General features: G+C 40.9%; 1 protein-coding gene across 2 annotated transcripts in view; it reads right to left on the bottom strand.

Moving 5' to 3' along the window:
• The window catches only part of LOC132821868 (arf-GAP with coiled-coil, ANK repeat and PH domain-containing protein 2-like), a 164,717-nt gene that overhangs the window by 73,831 nt on the left and 70,388 nt on the right, over positions 1-20,498 (bottom strand). For both annotated transcript variants that reach the window (XM_060834772.1, XM_060834773.1), the window contains exon 6: positions 12,294-12,477. In XM_060834772.1, coding sequence (XP_060690755.1) covers positions 12,294-12,477 — 184 coding nt within the window. The remainder of the gene's footprint in view (positions 1-12,293; positions 12,478-20,498) is intronic.

Here is a 20,498-nt window from a genome sequence, read left to right as displayed (position 1 = left end):
AGTATCAATCATCAGGAAAGTGATGAAAGATGTCATTGACAATTCTATCAAACAGCACTTACTGTGCAATACAGGCAGTTCCTCGGTTGCAAACAGGTTCTGTTCTAAAGTCTGTTCGCAAGTCAACTTGTACACAAGTCAGTCAGAACACAACACAAGACAATATAAAATCGCTGTTCTTAAGACTGACACTCAAATCTGAGACTGCCTGTAGTAATCTACGCACTGATACTCAGTTTGGATTGAAGTGGGACATTCAGCTTCTGACCGCATTGCGATCTCTGCCCAAACATGAGCAAAAGAGCTGAACTCCAAAAAGGGAGTGAGGATAATTTTCTTTAGCATCACTAGATTGTGAAGATTCAAAGAGCCCAAGCAAACTGGATTGAATGAGATTCAGAGGAGCGCACTGCCCTGGTTGGAGTCAGACCTCACAAAAAGGATGATTGTTGCAGTTGTTAGGCAAGTCAGATACTAGGGATTTTGTGGCATGTAACACCTGACTCCCCACTGCCTGTCCACCATAGACAAAAGCACAAGGAGGAGTGTTTTGCAATACTTCGCCACTTACCTGGATATATGCAGCTCCGATACCAGCTTAATACGGTTATGAAGGTGTAGAAGTGTATTGTACCTTTGAGAGTGTGAAGGACTTAGCAAGCACATAGTGCTGCAGAATTTACAATGTAACTTTTGGTTCAGCAAGCTAGCACTGGCTGAGTTGCTAAGAGACAAAACAAACTCTAATTCGACCATTTAGTTTAAATTATATCCCAAAATATCAACCTCCAATCAAATTTGAATTGAGTATATTGACAACATTAAAAACCAATTAAACAATCCATCGCTCTGGGGTATAAAACTGGGAAAAATTGAAGAGTTGAAGGGAGAACTGCCAAGCTATCAGCATGTACAGACTGCCCGAAACACAGCTTTCTTAAAAGGTACATTTATCAACGACCTATGAAAGGGAAATCATAAAAAGAAAAAAATCTCCAGAGGAAAATACAGAGATTCAATAGCTACCTAGTTTTGACATTTGAATTTTGTGAAATCTTAATTGGGGGGGGGGGGGGGGAATATCAGACTAGTATTATGGAAGGGAAATTAAAAAGATAGGTTAGAGGAAAAAGTTGTAAATAGTTGTTCAGTAATTATTCTCTGTTAGAGACTTTAAGAAATAAAGTTGTTAATTTTTACTTTAAATAGTTCTTCGCCTCTCATATTTTCATAGATTACTGCATGGGATAAATCTTTTGTGTGTGGCTGGTTTAAATTAAGTAGGTGTTTACCCCATGTTGTAACAAGATCATACAGGGCAAAGCTGCCTGATTGGCTGGCATCCCTTTTAACATGTTCAACATTCACTCCTCACAACAATGACAGTTGGAAGTGTGTACCATTTACAAGAAACAATGCAACAAGTCACTAACAGTACTTACCAAGTCCATGACAACTGCTACCCAGGAAGAGGTGGGCAGCAAATACATGGAAAATCCACCAGGATCTGCAAATTCCCCTCCAAGCCTCACATCATCCTGATTTGGGCTATTCATTCAATGTAGTCACATCAAAAATCTGTGAATCCTAACACCTCCCACCCCCTAACAACCTCGTGAGGATATGTACACCAGATGGATTGCAGCAGTTCAAAGAGATGGCCCGTGACAGTCTTCTCAAGGGCAATTAAGGATCGACAGTAAAAGCTTCCCTAGCCAGCATCCCAAGAAAGCTTAAACATTTATTCAATCTTTATTAGCTTAGAGCTCAGGACATCAAATAACAAGTAGGATGCAAAAATTCACACATTCTTCTTTGTTGGAGCTATAACTTTATTCACAATATCTCCAAAGAGCTACCAGGCTAAAACAAATTAAGTGGCTGTTAACAGTACAGGCAAGACTAACAGATTAGATTAAATACCATAGTCAACTAGAACTGACTAAGTCCTCCTAAAGACAATGAGATGAATGTATGGCACACCTGATGCATCTAATTGATGAAACACTCTAATGGAATACAGTCAGGAGAAGTAGGACCTTCATGAAAGCACAGATAACCAAATCCATGTTAAATATAAACCTAACATTTTAGCCAACTAGAAAACTGTTAAGTAAGCAGTCAATTAACTTTTTTTGAAACAGAACTGGCAATACTTGACCCTCCCCACTGACCGAGACGATCCTTGACAGATTTTAAAGTTTGCTCATTTATTTTAAAGGCAAAGTCCAACTCTTTTACTTATGCACTAAGATATAATCGTTAAAGATTAATTGAAAAGAGCCCAACAAGAGTTTGAATTGGCATCTGCAGATCAAAGAATCAGAAGGCACTTATATTCTGCTTCTTGGGTTGATTGAGATTTCTTTAAACTTAGAAGTGCCACCAGCTAACCATAAGCTGCTTTTCAGTTGTCAATTAAGTTGTCAACTCAACATTTACAATGGATGGTGTCCATTTAATAAAACCAAGGTATTGCAGACAATGGAAATCTGAAATAAAGACGGTGCTGAAGCTTGGAAGAAAAGTTATAATCGGGACATTAAATCCATTTCCCCCTCCTAAGACACTGCCAGACCTGCTGAGTTTCTTGAGTATCTTTTGGGTTTACGTTCAACCTTGGTAACTATATTTATCGCCCCCAAGAGATTTGATTTGAACTGGAAAACAAGTTTAAATTAAATTCAGGAGCCAAATGCAATCAACTACTTTCATACTTCAGTTTGTATGTGTTGCCACAATCTCTGATATTTGCTTCAACCAGCACCATGGTTTTCAACATCCCTTGTTCTTTGTTGGCACTGCATCGTATATCACCACAAATTCCCACCTTCCTCATTCTTCTCCTCAAATGTCTGCCCTTTATTCTGGGTCAGCTTTTTTCAAACCACTGTCCAAGCTCTCTCATCCGACATCCACACCATCTCAGTTGTCAATTTGTTTGTTTTTTTTGTAAATATATATATTTGCAAAATTTTTTGAACTTTACAAACAAAGTTATTGAAAAATGCAATCAGTATAATAAAAACAAAAATAAAGCACAAATTATAATACAACTACAGTCTACCAACTACTAACCTACCCTATAATACAAAACAAACCCTAACACTGTGCAAAGCAACACCAAAAAAAAAGCAAAAAAAAAAAAATACAGAACCGCTATGCTCAGCGCAAAGCTCTCAAAAAGGTAACGGGAGTATTGTATATGTATTAACTCAGGAGACTCCCTCCAGGGCCTAGGGCTTGACAAATCTAACCAACCTGGTTAGACAAACGCCCGAGTTAGGATAACTGAAATCTATAGACAATTAACTCAAGTAGGGCTGTCATGTCTTATAAAAATGGACTGTTGTGTGGTGCATCATGCTGTAAAAAAGTCCAAGGGAATGTGCTCCATAATTAATTTCTGCCATCCCAGCAAGCCCAGCGGGTTCTCAGACACCCGATTCATCAGAATATTCTGCCATGCACAGCATGCAAGAATATTAAATAGTTTCTTTCCATATCTGTCTAAAGATGGTAAATTTGGTAGACCTAAGAGGAGAGATATCTACTTTGACTTCAATCCTCAATACCCTCCCTATTTCTCCCACCACAGTGCTCCAATAAACAAGGAGCTTGCATGTCCAAAAGCAATGGGTAAGAGTACCTACACTTATTTTGCATTTGGGGCACACTGAAGATGCCCCTTTTTTAAACTTCGCCAGACGGTCTGGTGCCAGAGGAGTCCTGTGCAGAACTTTTAACTGCATAGCGCATGTCCTACTACATATTGAGATCTTTTGAGCATTCGCCCATATGTCCTCCCATGTTTCAGAAGAGATCTCCACACCTAGCTCTTGCTCCCAGATCTCTCATAACCGGTTAATATCCTGCCAAGCCCTGCCACTCAGCAGGCGATAGAGGGCACTAACCAAAAGGTGCTTGTGGAACGTACCAACAACCTCTCTGTATCGGAGCTTATAGGGCTTAGTGAGAAGCATAGTCTTCTTCTGGATGAAATCCCTAACATGAAAAAAACGGAAAAGATCTCTGCTGGGTAACCCGTATTTGCAGCTCAGTTGCTCAAAAGACATCATAACCTCCCCCTCAAACAAGTCTCCCAAACTAGAAACTCCTCTCACTGCCCATAGTTTGAACCCTGAGTCAATCTTCCCTGGTCAGAACCCTGTCATGCCAACTATAGGTGTAAGTGGCAATGTCTTGGATAAACAACCCTCACTCTGACGCATCGCCCTCCATGCCTTGATTGTACTAATGACAATGGCGTTCTGGTAGTAGTCCATAACCGTCCTCATCTTGTCCATGAACAATAGGTTAATAAGACGACACTTTGCTTGGGAGGCCTCAATATCCAGCCATATTGAGTTTGGATCGTTACCTACCTAATCACAGGCAAAGAACAGCAGGAAACTCAATTGATCCTTCTGATGTCTGGGAAATCAACTCCTCCCCCTCCTTGAGGCAACTGCAATTTAGTAAGTTTGATGAGGGGCTGCCCACGATGCCAGACAAAGGAACCACCCCATAAGCTTCCGCAGCATTGACCTGGGAAACATTATAGGGAGCACACGCATGAGATAAAGGGAGGAAGAACATTCATCTTAATGAGATATTCAGCCCAGCTATGAAATTGGAAGAGCCTCCCATCTATGGAGATCTTGCTTAATATTGTCGAGCAAGTGAGCAAAGTTAGTCCAAAATAACAGATCAAACTTGGGAGTAACAAAAAATGCCTAGGTATCGGAACCCTGCCAGTGAACCCTGGGGAGGTCCAGGTTCTTAAAAAAGGTCTCCGTTTTAGCACTCCTGTCTTCGCAACCTTTAGACTGATACAATTCAGAGTAAAAGCTCCAAAAAGCCTCATTAATCTTTTTAGCATTGTATGTAAGGACCCCGGCACTGTCTCCAATTGCAGTAATGGACTGGGGAGCACGCATTTTCCTAGTCAGGGACACTAAATACTTCCCTCGCCTATCCCCATATTCGAAAAGCCTTTGTTTAGCAAAAGCTAGTTCTTTCTTTGCGTTTTGTGCCAGTATCGAATTCAAGGCAGCCCGGAGAGCCGTGATCCACCGTAGCTTAGTCAAAATGATCCGCCGTAGCAAAATGGGCCACCTCGGCAGCTTTCAACCACATCTCAAGTAGACGCAGCTGTTCCTCCTTCTGTCGTTTCCGGCTAGCCGAATAGGAAATAGCTAATCCCCTAGCAAAGGCCTTAGCAGAATCCCACAGCATTGACAGACTACTAGCTGTGCCTGATTTGATAATCAACAATTCCTGAAACTCCTTCAGGAATAATTCCACAAATTTGGAATCCTTAAGGAGAAAAGAGTCCAAACACCAGTGCCGCAAACCTAGCCCTTCATTCTTGGCCTTAACCTCCAAATATACCGCCGTGAGATCAGAGATAGCTATGTTCCCAATTTTACAACCCATAATCAAATCCAGAAGGGTGGAGGGAGCCAGAAGGAGGTCAATCCTCATGTGACATTTATGTGGGCTTGAAAAAAAGGTGAAGTCCCTGCCAGTAGGGTGAAGACATCTCCAAATATCCACCAGCCCCAACTCCTCGCACAAGTCAACCACCTGCTTGGCCTGCGAAGAAATAGTTATGGGCCCACAAGGCAACCTGTCCACTTTCGGATCCAAAAGACAATTAAAATCCCCCCCTATAATAATGCGCCATGTTCCAAAAGCAATCAACTTGGAGAAAACATTAATCAAAAATTTGAGGGGATGTACCGGAGTAGACATTTAAAATGCCCTATTCTTCCCCATGTATCAGGGCTTTAAGTATCACAAACCGTCCCTGCTCATCTTTCACCTGCTCTAATAATGTGAACGGCAGATTTTTCTGGATAAATGCTGCCACTCCCCTACTTTTAGTAGTCAAGGATGAAAAAAAAATCTCGTCATAACCGCCCTGTTGTAATTTAAGGTGTTCCCCATCATCAAGATGGGTTTCCTGCAACAAAGCGATATCAACCCTTTTCCTCGTAAGGCTAGAAAGCACTTTTTTTCCTTTAAACAGGGGAAGGACTTCTCTTAATGTTCCAGGTGCACCATTTAATAAGACTTAGCCATATCCCCTTTCAAACACCCTTGAATCCCTTGGAGGGAGAACTCTGCTTACAAAGTGCCAAGCATAAGTAAATAAAGACTCAGAATTGAAAAACTATATATACAAAAAACTACTCTATCATAACTATAAACACTACCAAAAAAAGCCACAAAAGAAAATCAACTATAAAACCTTGAATGGAAGATTCTTTCCCCTGCCCATAGGGGGCACTCACCCTACCCATCCCCTCCTTCACAGCTCCCTCAAACCCGGACTGTACCCCAGCCTTCAGCCAAAAAACAAAAACGAGATGATCCTTAAATCAACAGAAAAACGACAAAGTCAGGATAGAGCACTCCACCCATCCCTGGCTTCATGTCACCCCTACTTGTGACTAAAAGAGAAACAGAACAAAAAAAAGGGAAGAGACAACAAAGAACATTCAGAAAAATTCCCATCAGAAAGTCCAGTTAATAAAAAAAAGGACAACTTATTCCAAGGTGTTTTATCCCCTTTACAAAAAGGAAGTTATTAGGGAGAAAGAAAGGAATTAAAAAAAAAGAGAAAACATGGGAAAGATAGAAAAGAGAACAAACATTAGCCGTATTCTTCAGGCCAATCCGTCTATTTTAAAGTGTCCACAAAGTTTTTAGCTTTATCTGCTGAGTCAAATGTATCAACTGAGTCCTCGTAGCTGAAACGAAGCACTGCAGGGTATCTCATGGAGTACTGGATGCCCAGGTTACTCAGCCTCTTTTAAATTTCAAATGACTTCCTCTTTTGAATTACAGGTGTTGAGAAATGCTGGAAAAAAACATGATTTTTGACCTTGTACAGCAGTGCCTGCTGATCTTTTCCCAGGGATCTGGAAGCCTCTTTGACTTTTTGCTTGTCATTATTGAATGGAAGTGTATTAGGACCGAGCGGGGGCGCTGCACCGGCCCTGACCTGTGCACTGTAACCCGATAAGCCCTTTCAATCTGTTGCCTGCTGGATTCTATGTGAAGGCCCAAAAACTTCGACAGCTAGTTTTCAAAGAAGCTGACTGGCTGCTTACCTTCAGGGAGCCCATCAATTCAGAGATTTATCTTCTGACCTCGATTTTCAAGGTCGCCAATATGGTTTCACGAGGCCCGTGCCTCTCGCTCCAGTACCTGGATCTGACTGAATGAGGATTCCATCGCAGCTTCCAAGGCCTTAGTTTGACCCTCCACCTCCTCCAGCTGCTCCCAGAGGCCATGGATCTCCTGCTCATGCTTCTGCAGGATGGTTGCGATAGGTTGGACCTAGGCACGAATCTCCCCATGGATCTCTTCAATCGCAGCCCAACTTTCAAGGTAAGTCTCTCCATCGCCGCAGCCAATTCCTACGAGTGTGTCAGGTCCCCGGGGGGTTCAGGAGCAGTTGCTGCTGCTGCAGTCTCTGGTGTGGTAGGTGCTTGCAGGGGAGTGTCCTCCCTGCTGCTGTTTGTTTGCTCCTTTTCCCTCTGGCATCCTTCCCACTCCCAAATATTAACAAATATGTGGTACCTAAGGTTTTAAAATAATAATTCCACCACATAAGTTGGCCAGAGATGGCAAAAAACACCAGTATGCCTTGGCTGTTAGGCAAGGCTGTCCACAGCAGTTCTACAGAATTGCCACCATCTTGCTGAGTCAATTAGTTCCTTCTTAAAAAAAACACTTAATCCAATAGAAAAAAAAGACTGTAGCGTAACTTTTATCAGAAAATAGCTTGTTATGAAATGTATGTTGTTTTCTATGCCAAAACCAGCTTGGGGGAAATGGAGATACCCAGAGAGTGAGAAGGGTCCATTGTTATAAATCTCAAATTCAACGTGTCTGCAGGTCATGTAAGTCTTTCTGTGTCTGTGGTGATGTGTTGCATCTTTAGTAAACATGATAGTGGAGTTTTTAAAAAACCCTGCACAGAACAGGTTAAAAAGAACAGTAATGCACTTTACTGCCTTAAAAAATGCAAAATAAGTTTAAAGGAAGACTTTGGATTCAATTTCCATCTTCCATAGTGCATGTGTCATTTCCTCAACTAAGAACTACTCTGCATTCTTTACTGGGTTTTTTTTGCTGCTCAATGATGAAATCAGCATTTTTGATGACATGGCTGAAAGTACAGAAAATAACAAGTCAAGTCACAAAGATAAAACAACAAAACAGAAAGCAAAAAAAAGGGAAAGATTGATTGTGAAAAGACAAAAATCAAAATTTAAGTACAATGCTGAGAAATGAGGAGAAACAAAAGCTATAAAAGATTTAAATCAACAATTTATAAATTACTAACATTGTACTGCAATCCTTGTACCTATGCAAAGTAATTTCAAATTCACATTGACACAAAAGTCTAAGTGATTCAGGTCTTGATGAGACAGAAAGCACTTCAGATGTTAGTCTCCTATACTGAAGCTCTCACACCATACTGCTTGGCAACAAAAGAAATAGAATTTCAGCCTAGGACTATTAACGTTGCAGTATCTTGAAACTCTACAGTTTCTTCCTTTTAACTATTTTAAACTCTAGAATTCTGGGTGTACTTAACAGAATACTTCATTTCTTAAAAACTTCATTTCTCTGAAGCAACAATCAAATTAAAAAACAGGATAAAAATGAGAAAACAAATACACAAAAGCCTTGGACTACCCATGAGCAATGTCATGGGAAAGTGGATACACTCCAAAAGAGACTGGAATATGCTGATCTCTTGAGAAACTCTCACTTTCATAAATCATGGAATTTTAGGATAGGCTTTTTTGCAGTTATTCTTTCAAACACACATGGATACATCAACAGAAAACAGTGTGAACATCTGCTTATGCTGCTTCTCGAAGATTTGCACTCAATTTCTGCCAAAATTGAAGAAACTCTGCAGAAATTCCAGGCATTTTCCCATCAGTGTGACTGCTGTGTATAATAAGCATGCTTATTTAATCAAGACTGCAGGCTATTTCAGTTACAGTTCTGTGACTAATGAATGTATTCTCAATGTACATGTTCCATCACTTTTTCAATATAAATAAGAGAAAATTCTTAATAAATCCTGAAACTGAACCAACATGTTCATTCTAAAAAAGGAGACTTAAACAATCCTCCCCCATCCTCCCCAGCTGCAGCAGAGGCATCCGCAGTCGACCCAGGGGACTTACCTATGGTGGCAAGCCTCACGGAAATAATCTCCAAACTCGATGCGAAGATCGATGCTTTCATTGAAGAGTCCCAAAGTCGATGGAATTCATTCTTGGCCGATTCTCGAGGTAGTCGAAAAAAATATTCGTTTGCTGGGCCTTCCCAAACAGGAAGGAGGCGGCCAGCTTACAAGGTTTCTTGAACAGTGGCTTCCGCAGTTATTGAATCTGGTGGCTAGATCAGGCCAGGTAAGGGTAGAATGGGCCTACTGGGTTGCAATATGCAGGCCCAGCTCAAACCAGCGCCCCTGTTCAGTCCTGTTCCGGCTGCAGAGCTATAAAGGTGAGGCAGATGCTCTTGGAAGCCTCCAGAAATCTTGGGAAAGATCCCCAAGCCATGACTTATAAAGGATCCAAGTTTAAGTTATTTCAGGGCTTTTCTCCAGCTTTGGTCCGAAAGAGGAAGGCGTTTGATAAAGCAAAGAAGCGTTTAAGGGATTTAAACATTCAATACTCCTTGCACTACCCAGCTATACTACGCTTCAGCCATGAAGGGTCCGTGTATAACTTCGGATCACCGGAGAAGGCCAAGGAACTTTTGGACTCTTAGATAAATTATAAGAGTTAATTGATGTTGTTTTGCCCTACCCTCACCCCGGTTTACCCTCCCCTTTTTTTTCCTTTCATTACCTTACTGTTTAATATTATCACCAGGGGGTGGGAAGAAGGGTTTATTTATTCATCCTTTACTTAGCGACTTTCTTTCCCCCGCATATTATTGGGGGGGGGGGGGGGGGGTGGCTACCTTATCTTATTTTATCTTTGTCCTTGGGAGCGGGGTTGTTTTCCCGTTATTTTGTATTAATATATTTAATTATTATTTGCTGAGACTGTAATTTTATAGTCATATATGTTCAAATATGGTATTAACATTACCAAATATATCCAGGTGTTGGTGTGGGTGGGTGGGAATAGGGTACTCACTGTTAGGTCTAGTTCAGTAGTCTACTTGAATTTTCTTTATCCTATTCTGGGGTGCCTGAGTCAAGGGTGGACACTGGTTGGGAGAGGTTATGATGGGTTTATTGGAAAGGAAGTGATGCCCCCTGGGAATAAGGGGCAAGATCTCCGTTTAAATATGTTTTATACCTTTATTTAACTATTTAGAAATAGTTTTTTTAATTATATTGATCTGAATGTACTAAAGAGCTTTTATTTTTGCGAATTTTATACACTTTATGCTCGGGATGTTTTGGATAAATATGGGTGGTGTTATGATCTGATGTTAACACATTCCGACCATGTATTATCACTGCTCAATTTATGTGTTATCCGTTGGGTTTTTTTTCTCTTGAATAATGTAAGAATTTTAATCATACACTCTGGTTAGTTGTAAGTTAGATGAGTAGTTAGTTGAGTTTTGTCTTTTTTTTCCTTTTGGTATTTTTTTTTCTTGTTTGACAGATTTTGGTTATCATTTAAGATTTAACTGTCTATCAATGTTTATACTTGAGTTTTCTTTTGTAAACTTGTAAAAACATGTTAAATTTTCAATAAAAATACGTATAAAAAATATGCTTTAGGTTTCACATGGATTTCAAGAGCCAGCACTTTATGGGTTGCTAGCAATGGCTGAACCAACAGAGGAGGAGCAAATTTCTCCCTATGGCTTTCAGAAAGCAAATGTTAATGCAACTGTAGCATAATACTATTCTAAACAAACACTGGTAAACAACAGTATCAAATAAATGAGCAGCGCAGTGGGTCAGTGGTTAGCACTGCTGCCTCACAGCACCAAGGATCGGAGTTGGATTCCACCCTAGGGTGACTGTGTGGGGTTTGCACATTCTCCCAGTGTTTGTGTGGGTTTCTTCCAGGTTGTCTGGTTTCCTCCCATGGATAGGTGGATTGCCCATTCTAAATTTCCAAGTGTCCAGAGATGTGTAGGCTAGTATGTTAGCGGTTCAAGCAGCATCCGAGGAGCAGTAAAATCGACGTTTCGGGCAAAAGCCCTTTATCAGGAATATAGGCAGAGTGCCAGAAGGGTGGAGAGATAAATGAGAGGAGGGTAGGGGTGGGAGAAAGCAACAGAGTTCAATAGGTGAGTGGATAAAGATGATAGGTCAGAGAGGAGGGTGGAGTGGATAGGTGGAAAAGAAGATAGGCAGGTAGGACAAGTCATGGGGACAGTGCTGAACTGGGGTGAGGTGGGGGAAGGGGAAATAAGGAAACTGTTGAAGTCCACATTGATGCCCTGGGGTTGAAGTGTTCCGAGGCGGAAGATGAGGCGTTCTTCCTCCAGGCGTCTGGTGATGAGGGAGCGGTGGTGAAGGAGGCCCAGGACCTCCATGCCCTCGGCTGAGTGGGAGGGGGAGTCGAAATGTTGGGCCACAGGGCGGTGTGGTTGATTGGTGCGGGTGTCCCAGAGATGTACTGGGACATATTTTTTCTGGGAATCATGAATTGCCTCTTTAAAATGTTTGCCACTGTTTGTTTACCGACTTTCCTGCTAATCTGTCTGTCTAGTTCACTTCAGCTAACTCTACCTTCTTTTCGTCATAATTTCTTCATTAACTCCCTAACCAGAGCTTGCACCACTTTCACTACTTCATGCATGATGCTACTAACAGTTATCCCCCCCACCCCACAACATTCCAAAAAAAATCATTTGATCCACAACATCTGATCCTTTCTTCAATAATGCTCAAAACTCATTCCCATGGTACCTTTCCATATCAGTATAAGAGATACCCTTTTGTCTCCCCCTCCTCAAAACACTCCTACCAAGAGGAACAGTGATTTATTTCATACTCTATTTACTGCTTTGAATGCAATTTGGTTTACACTAGGGAGCATTACACAGATTGGATGACCTCTTTGCCAAACTCTTCCATTTAAAGCCAACAAGTATATATATTTGCATTCTAATATTTGAATTAAAAAATCAGTTGTGTTACTCCGTTGCAGTGCCTTCATGTATTTTTATTTTACTGACGTTGCAGTGATGGAGAAAAGGTTAATACTATAGTTCTAAATAATTCAAAATAAATCAAATACTTTAAAATGAGTGAAATACTCTATTTTAGGCAATACCTGTAAAACATAGTCCAGTGCTATATGTCGAAAGCACTTGCGTGTTGCTGTTAGGATGTTCGTAGCTTCTTCCATTTCATGCTGCTTATTTCTTTGAACTTGAGCATTTTTCACTAATGCATTTTCTTTCTCTTCACTGACCTTGTCAAACTGTTTTTTAACATCTTTAAATTTTCTAAGATCCCTGAAAAAGATAAATAGAAGGAGCTTGTAATTGCACTTTTTATGTCAAGAAATCCTAGGAAGCATTAAGCAATAATTATGCAGTTTAAAAGTTTAGGTATTATTATAACTTCACTTTTTTATTTGCAGGGTATGGGCATAGCTCGTAAGGTAAACATTTAATGCTGATAGCCAATTGGCCTCAGGAAGATGAAGAGTGCCTAGTTGAACTGCTACAGTTCATGGGAACTAGATATCTCTGCAGTGTTATTAGGAAGGAGGTTCCAGGATCATGACCTAGCAAGGTTGAAGGAACCACAATATAGTTTCAAATTAGGATGGTGTGTATCTTTGGAGAGAAATTTGCAGCTAGTGGGTATTCCCGTGCAGCTGCTGCCCTCATCTTTCAATGTGGCACACTCAAACATTTCAATAATGCTGTCAAAACACCTCTGATGACTGGATGTCAATGCAATCTGTACATGGAACATAGCTTGAAACTGTGCACTGGATTTGAAGGGAACAATAGTTCAGGTGACGAATAAGATACCAACCAGGAAGGCTACTTAGTCTGGAATACAGCTGTAGATGCACCCTTCCAAGTGAAGATCATTCCATCACGCAGCTGACTTGTGAAATGTAGACGGTGCACAAGCTTTGCAGAATCAAGAGCTAAGGTCCTAGCCTCTGGCTTACTCTTATATCCACAGTATGATTGGTCCAGTTCAGTTGCTGGTCAATAGTAATTCCCAGAATGTTAACAGCAGGGAATTCAGCAATGCCAGTGACCATCAAGGACAGATGGTTAGATTCATTGCCTGGTACTGGTGTGACATTAGTTATTTGCCACTTGTCAGTTCACATTTAAATCCCACAGTCAGTGTCCATATGCAGTTTCAGAATGAGGAGTGACATATAGTGCTGAACATTATACAGCTATTAGCAAACATCCCCACTTCTGACCTCATGACGGAAGAATAACAAGTTTTGGATCAGCAGAGGATGATTGAGCACAGGGCACTAACTTGAGTAACCTCTGAAATGATATCTGGATTGAGACGACAGACCTCCAATAATCACAGCCATTTTTCTTTGCATTTCATATGATTCCAAACGATGGAAAGTTTCCCCCACCCCATGAATTCCTACTTTCTCCAGCTTTGATACCATACTCTGTCAAATGCTTCTTCGATGTCACAGACAGTTATTTTCACCTCTCCACTGAAGTTCCGCTCCTTTCTCAATGTTTGGACCAAAGATATAATGAGGTCAGCAGCTGAGTGGCCTTGATAGAACTCAAACTGATCAGCCAACCAGTAAGTTATTGCTGATTTACTGCCATTTGACTGCACTTCGTTGATGATGGATTTATTTACTGTTACATGCATTTTGTTACAAGATACAGTGGAACGTCTTCTATAGTGTCACCACTCTCCAGAGTCATCTTAAAACACAAAAACAACCAAAACATTGAATGACGGCAGAAAAATAAAGATATAAAGAAAACATGTTCAACTTTACAGTCCTTCTTGTTATGTGCTGCACCCTGGGCTATGGACCTGATGGCCAGGCATGTGTCCCTTCGTCATGCAGTTGCTTGAATGGAAGTCGCTACTCTTTGGCACCATCTCGCTTATATCAACACCATCACCACTATGAGTCCTCACTGGACGTTGCCAATGCAGATGCCACTGATTCCATTGGGTACTGCATCATGTTCTGCTGCCACCATGTGTCTGCTTTGGGACCACCTTGTCAATGCAGCTACAGATCTCATACTGAGCCCAAACTCACTTCTGCCACCCCTCCATGAACTTGCGCTGGTGCAGCAGCCATTAGTCAGTGTTAGGGCCGCCTCGAAGCAGAAGCCACCAGGAACTCACTTCTAACGCCATCACTAAGAATCCATGCTAGGCTCACTTGCCACTGCCGATAACGTTCGTGCGCGAGCACTTCAAGCGGCAAGTACAATAAAAGAGAACAATAAAATGGAAAGCCAACGAGCCCCGGGTTCAGAAGCCGTACTCCGCCACTACCTGACTCTAAGTATTTTGAGAATATGGGCATTAGTGGCAGATGTGATTTGTACTGTTTCAGACACACCTGTGCAACTTTCAACATTGTTGAGTAGATGTCAGCATTGCAGTACAGATGCAATGGCATGGCTAGGGATTCAGTTAGCTCTGGAGCACAAGTTTCCAGTGTTATTGCTGAAATGCTGTCAAAGTCCACAGTCTTTGCAGTATCCAGTATCTTTTGCTATGGCTTGAAATCATGTGGAGTAAACTAACTGGAAATTGGCAACTTTGGTGCTGGGGATCTCAGAAGCCACCAGGATGGGCAAATCTGGCTGAACATGGTTGCAAATGTTTTGGCTGACTGTTTTGCATAGAAGTGCTGGACTATCCAATCATGGAGTATGGCGATATTTATGGAACATCCTCTTTATAGTTGATTAGTTGCCACCATCATTTTCAGTTTGACATGGCAGGGCTACAGAGCTTAAATCTGATCCATTTTGTACATGATCTTTGATCTGCCTTTTACAATGCTATTTACAATGTTTCGAATGCAAAAGTCCTGCGTGTAGCTTCACCAGGTTCACATTTCAATTTCAGATATGCCTAATGCTACTCATAGCATATGCGCTGCACTCTTGCTTAAAACAAGGTTGATCTCCCACATTGATGAATTTGGTAATAGTAGAGCAGAGGAAAAAGCCAACCAAAAGAGGGTACAGGTTTTTTTTAGATTAGATTATTTAGTGTGGAAACAGGCCCTTCAGCCCAACAAGTCCACACCGACCCGCCGAAGCGCACCCACCCAGACCCATTCGCCTACATTTACCCCTGCACCTAATATTACGGGCAATTTAGCGTGGCCAATTCACCTGACTTGCACATTTTTGGACTGTGGGAGGAAACTGGAGAACCCGGAGGAAACCCACAAAGACACACGGAGAATGTGCAAACTCCACACAGTCAGTCGCCTGAGGCAGGAATTGAACCCGGGTCGCTGGCGCTGTGAGGCAGCAGTGCTAATCACTGTGCCACCGTGCCACCCCCAAAACAGAACCAAACACAAACCAAGGTCACAAACCAAAACAGAAATTGCTGGAAAAGCTCAGCAGGTCTGGCAACATCTGGGGAGAGAAATCAGAGTTAATATTTCGGGTCAAGCGACCCTTCCTCAGAACCCTTTCCAGCAATTTCCGTTTTTGTTTCTGATTTACAGCATCCACAGTTCTTTCAGTTTTTGTTTAGGTTATAGATTGCAATTATGTGCAATTCTACTGCTGCTGTTGATGAGTCACAGAGTGTGTTGAATTGCTAGATCTGTTTGAAATCTGATTTAGTACACAGATAATGCCAAAGAACACAATAGGGTTTTGCTTAATAAGAAGCTGAGACTTCATCTCTACAATGACTGTAGAATCGTCACTCCTACCTAGAGGAGTAGATTGGCGGGGAACAAATAAAGATCATTTTTCCCATTTGTTGGTACCTTCCTACCTGCTGCAGTCTCAGCCTGGGAGCTATGTCCTTTTGAACTCAGCCAGCTCTGTCAGCAGTGATGCTACTGAGCAACTCTTTAATGGACATTTAAGTCTATTATCCAGAATAGATTCTGTTATTTTGCCAGTCAGTACTCCTTTCAACACACAGAGGAGGATAGGTGGCAAACAACATATATTAAATAGCACTTGCTGATGTTGGCCTAAGTTAGTGAACGTTCTCAAATGAGATTCCCAATGTAACTCCCTTCCACCATCTCTGGTGAATTTATCCTGCCCCGGGACTGGTTTTGACTGGTGGTGTCTGGGGCATTTTCTGTGAGGTATGTTTGTGTGTGACTATGTCAGATTGCGAAGCAGCTTATCTTAATTTTGACACATGCCTACTGATGGTACTAATAAAGATTCTGCAGGATCAACAGATAGGAGTTTACCTTTATTATTAGCAGTCTGTCAAATTTTGGTCAGTTCATTTAACTTTGTAGCAGTTTGGTACAAATGAGCAGCTCACCAGACCATTTCAGATAGCATTTAAAGGACAACCACATCACAGTGGATCTGGAATTATTTCAGCTGGCTGACTTCCTTCATTGTTGCATCAGGTAAGTTTGAGAATTTCAAATACTTAAACTGAGTTTAATTGCCAACAGCTGTGGTGTGATTTTAACTCATGACATAGCATTAACCTGGATCTTTGGATTATTAGCCCAGTGATAACATCATTCCGCCAACTCTCTCCAATGGAGGGAAACAAAACCAACAGGCAAAATTCCCCCAAACAGCAATGCAATAAATGACCATCTAATTTGTCATCATAATGTTAAAGTATTCATTTCAAAACGTAATAATACATAATACATCTGCACATCTAAACAAAAAAAAGGGTTTTCAGATGGAGTTTCTTCACAAAATCACACCAGCATCAAGTAGTAATATAGTGGTGAATTAAAAATGCATTTTTCAACAACCATTTGGAAGCTGGTAATTAACTAGCTTAAATAAGTTAGTTAATGGATTCAACGAGAAAAATAAGATATGTGAATGTGACCTCAATGGGTTTAAAGTGCCTATCCATTGAAAAAAATATGAGAAGAGAGACGAAATTTTAAAATGGTAACAAGGAGAACAAGCCAAGAAAAGGTAAATTTGTACAAAACATTAATTAGAGAACTGTGCAATTCTGAACAACCATTATGGGAAATGCATCATAATAGTATACAATATACATTCACCAGAAACATACCAAGAGTTAGAAAATTACAGATACAAACATCAATATGAAATGCTGGGATTACTTCCATCACAGAAAAGGCCAAGATTTAGTGTAGTTAGATTTAAAAACTATATTGGGTTAAGAGAGAGAGAGTGAATTGAGCAAGAATACAGTGAATACATAAGGAACTTGCATTGTGCAGCCTTTGGTTGCAGATGCCCTGGTGTTTCTAAAAGCCGGTGTACAGTAAATTGAACAAGCTAACATTCTGAGATATCTTATATCCACTGTAACGATCCTCCTTTTTCCCCTCTGGAGCAATTATTTCTGTCGACAGCAGCTGCTCATGCCTGATGTTTTGGGAGCTGTCAGCAGTTCATCAGTAACTGACTTACTGGTGCAATAATGCTTTGAAATTTAGTTAGAGACTGAGCCAAGACCACGTGACAGACCATAAAGCCATTTAACTTGCATACATTTCTATCAGATTTACTTTACAAAATGGTGGCCTCATTTTATGAGAATTATAGTTTTGTAAAAGAATTTCCAAGAACAAGCAGTCCATTTTTGCTGATGCAAAGAAGGGGAAATAATTACGTCCATGTTACCCATTTAAAGTACAGACCCCTATTTTGCATCTTTAGTTTTCTGTTCCCCTACTATATTCTTCATTTTCCAACATGGTCTCCAAACCTTCATTTCCCAACCCTCTGCTATTCATGTTCCCTGTCTGCCCTTTTCAATATACTGATGACATCAGGCTGTCTCTATAATTCTTCTGAACATTTCCTTGCAATTCCCAGCTTTTAATTAAAAAAAAGTATGTATTTAATCAATCAGTATCTACAGAGAACAGAAACCTCTCTATCCCCAGGTAAAACTGAGGGAAAACAAACAGAAATAGAGCACCTTTGTCACCAAACTACATTTTAGAATAAAAAAGATCTTTTTTACAATGTTTCACCTGTTGTCTCACACTGAACTGCATATATCTTGTTTTAATTTGCAAGACAGATTTGGTGCATTGAAAACTACCCATTGTTTATAATTTGTGTATTATCTATTGCTTATAATATCCATGCTGGACATTTAGCCTGTGAGACAATGCAAGCTCTCTGTCACTGTTGAATGCCCTTTGTTGTTTGCTGGTGCACATTTGCACTCTCCAATTCAGTGAAGGAGTATAAAATTAAACATCAATATCAAGTCAGAATTAAGATTAAGGACTTGCTGGAGCAATGGATACAAGATGTAGCAGTCAAAAAGTGTAGCGTTGGAAAAGCACAGCAGGTCAGGCAGCATCCAAGGATGACCTGCTGTGCTTTTCCAGCACCACACTTTTCGACTCTGATCTCCAGCATCTGCAGGTTTCACTTTCCAAACGATGTGCTCCATGAGTCAGATGGAATCTTGATTTTCCTAATAATTCTCAATTCCATATTCCTGCCTTTTCCTATTACGATCGATTCCCTAGCTCATTAAAAACTTGTCTATCTCAGCCTTGAACATACTCAGAAAGAGAGAAGATCTTCGAAACTACAGTACTGAGCAATGGAGTTGGAAAATCATGTTGAGATTGTATAGGACAATAGTGAGACCTCTTCTAGAATACTGTACCTAGTTCTGGTTGCCCAGTTATTGGAAGGATATTATTAAGCTGGAGAGGGTCAAAAACGATTTACCAGGATGTTGGTGGGAATGGAAGATTTGAGTTATAAAGAAAGATTGGATAGGATTGGACTATTTTCACTGGAGCAGAGGAGGTTGAGAGCAACCATATAGAAGCTTATAAAGTTTATAAAAGTTTGAAGGTTACAGATTGAGTTAATGGTAGCTCTCTTTCTTTGAGGAAGGGGGATTTCATGATAAGGAGCACATTTTTAAGGTGAGAAGCGAATTAACAATGAGGATTGAGGAGGGCAGAGCAGTAGATGTGATCTATATGGACTTCAGTAAAGCGTTCGACAAGATTCCACATGGGAGACTGGTTCGCAAGGTTAGATCTCACTGAATACAAAGCAAACTAGCCATTTGGATACAGAACTGGCTCAAAGGTAGAAGACAGAGGGTGGTGGTGGAGGTTTTTTTTTAAAAAACAGACTGGAGGCCTGTCACCAGAGGAGTGCCATAAGGATTGCTGCTGTGTCCACTGCTTTTTGTCATTTATATAAATGATTGGATGTGAGCTTAAGACATATTGTTAGTAAGTTTGCAGATGACATCAAAATTGGAGGTGCAGTGGGCAGCAAAGAAGGTTACCTCAGATTACAACAGGATCTTGATCAGATGAGCCAATGGACTGAGGGGTGGCAGATGAAGTTTAATTTAGATAAATGTGAGGTGCTGTATTTTGGGAAAGCAAATCTTAGCAGGACTTATACACTTAATGGTAAGGTCCTAGGGAGTGTTGCTGGACAAAAGAGACCTTGGAGTGCAGGTTAGTCGTTCCTTGAAAGTGGAGTCGCAGGTGGACAGGACAGTGAAGGCAGCGTTTGGTATGCTTTCCTTTATTGGTCAGAGTATTGAGTACAGGTGTTGAGAGGTCACGTTGCAGCTGGACAGGACATTGGTTAGGCCACTTTTGGAATATTGTGTGCAATTCTGGTCTCCTTTTATCAGAAGGATGTTGTGAAACCTGAAAGGGTTCAGAAAAGATTTAAGGATGTTGCCATGGTTGAAGGATTTGAGCTATAGGGAGAGGTTAATAGGGTGGGGCTGTTTTCCCTGTAGCAGAGGAGGGTGAGGGGATGACCTTATAGAGGTTTATAAAACCATGAAGGGCATGGATAGGAAAAATAGACAAAGTCTTTTCCCTGGGAGGAGGGAATCCAGAACTCAAGAACATAGGTTTAAGTTGAGAGGGGAAAAATATAAGAGAGACCTAAGGGGCAACGTTTTCACATAGAAGGTGATGCGTGTGTGGAATGGGCTGCTAGAGAAACTGGTGGAGGCTGGTACAATTACAGCACTTAAAAGGCATCTGGATGGGTATATGAATAGGAAAGGTTTGGAGCGATATGGGACGGGTGCCGGCAGGTGAGACTAGATTGGGTTTGGATATCTGGTCGGCATGGACGAGTTGGACCGAAGGGTCCGTTTCCATGCTGTACATCTCTATGACTATTTGAAAAAAACACGAGGGGCAATCATTTATACAGAAGAAGGCTTGCTTGTGGAATTAACTTCCTGAGGAAGTAGTGGATGTGCATACAATTATAATGTTTAAAAGACATTTTGAATAGTAAAAACCTGGAGGGATTTAAGCCAGGAGCAGGCAGATGGGACTAGTTTAGATTGGGATTATGTTCAGCATAAA

This window comes from Hemiscyllium ocellatum, chromosome 13 (genome assembly GCF_020745735.1).
Source record: "Hemiscyllium ocellatum isolate sHemOce1 chromosome 13, sHemOce1.pat.X.cur, whole genome shotgun sequence".
Classification (NCBI taxonomy): Eukaryota; Metazoa; Chordata; class Chondrichthyes; order Orectolobiformes; family Hemiscylliidae; genus Hemiscyllium; species Hemiscyllium ocellatum.
Note: the sequence above shows the minus strand (reverse complement) of the source record. Positions and strands in the feature narration are given on the sequence as shown.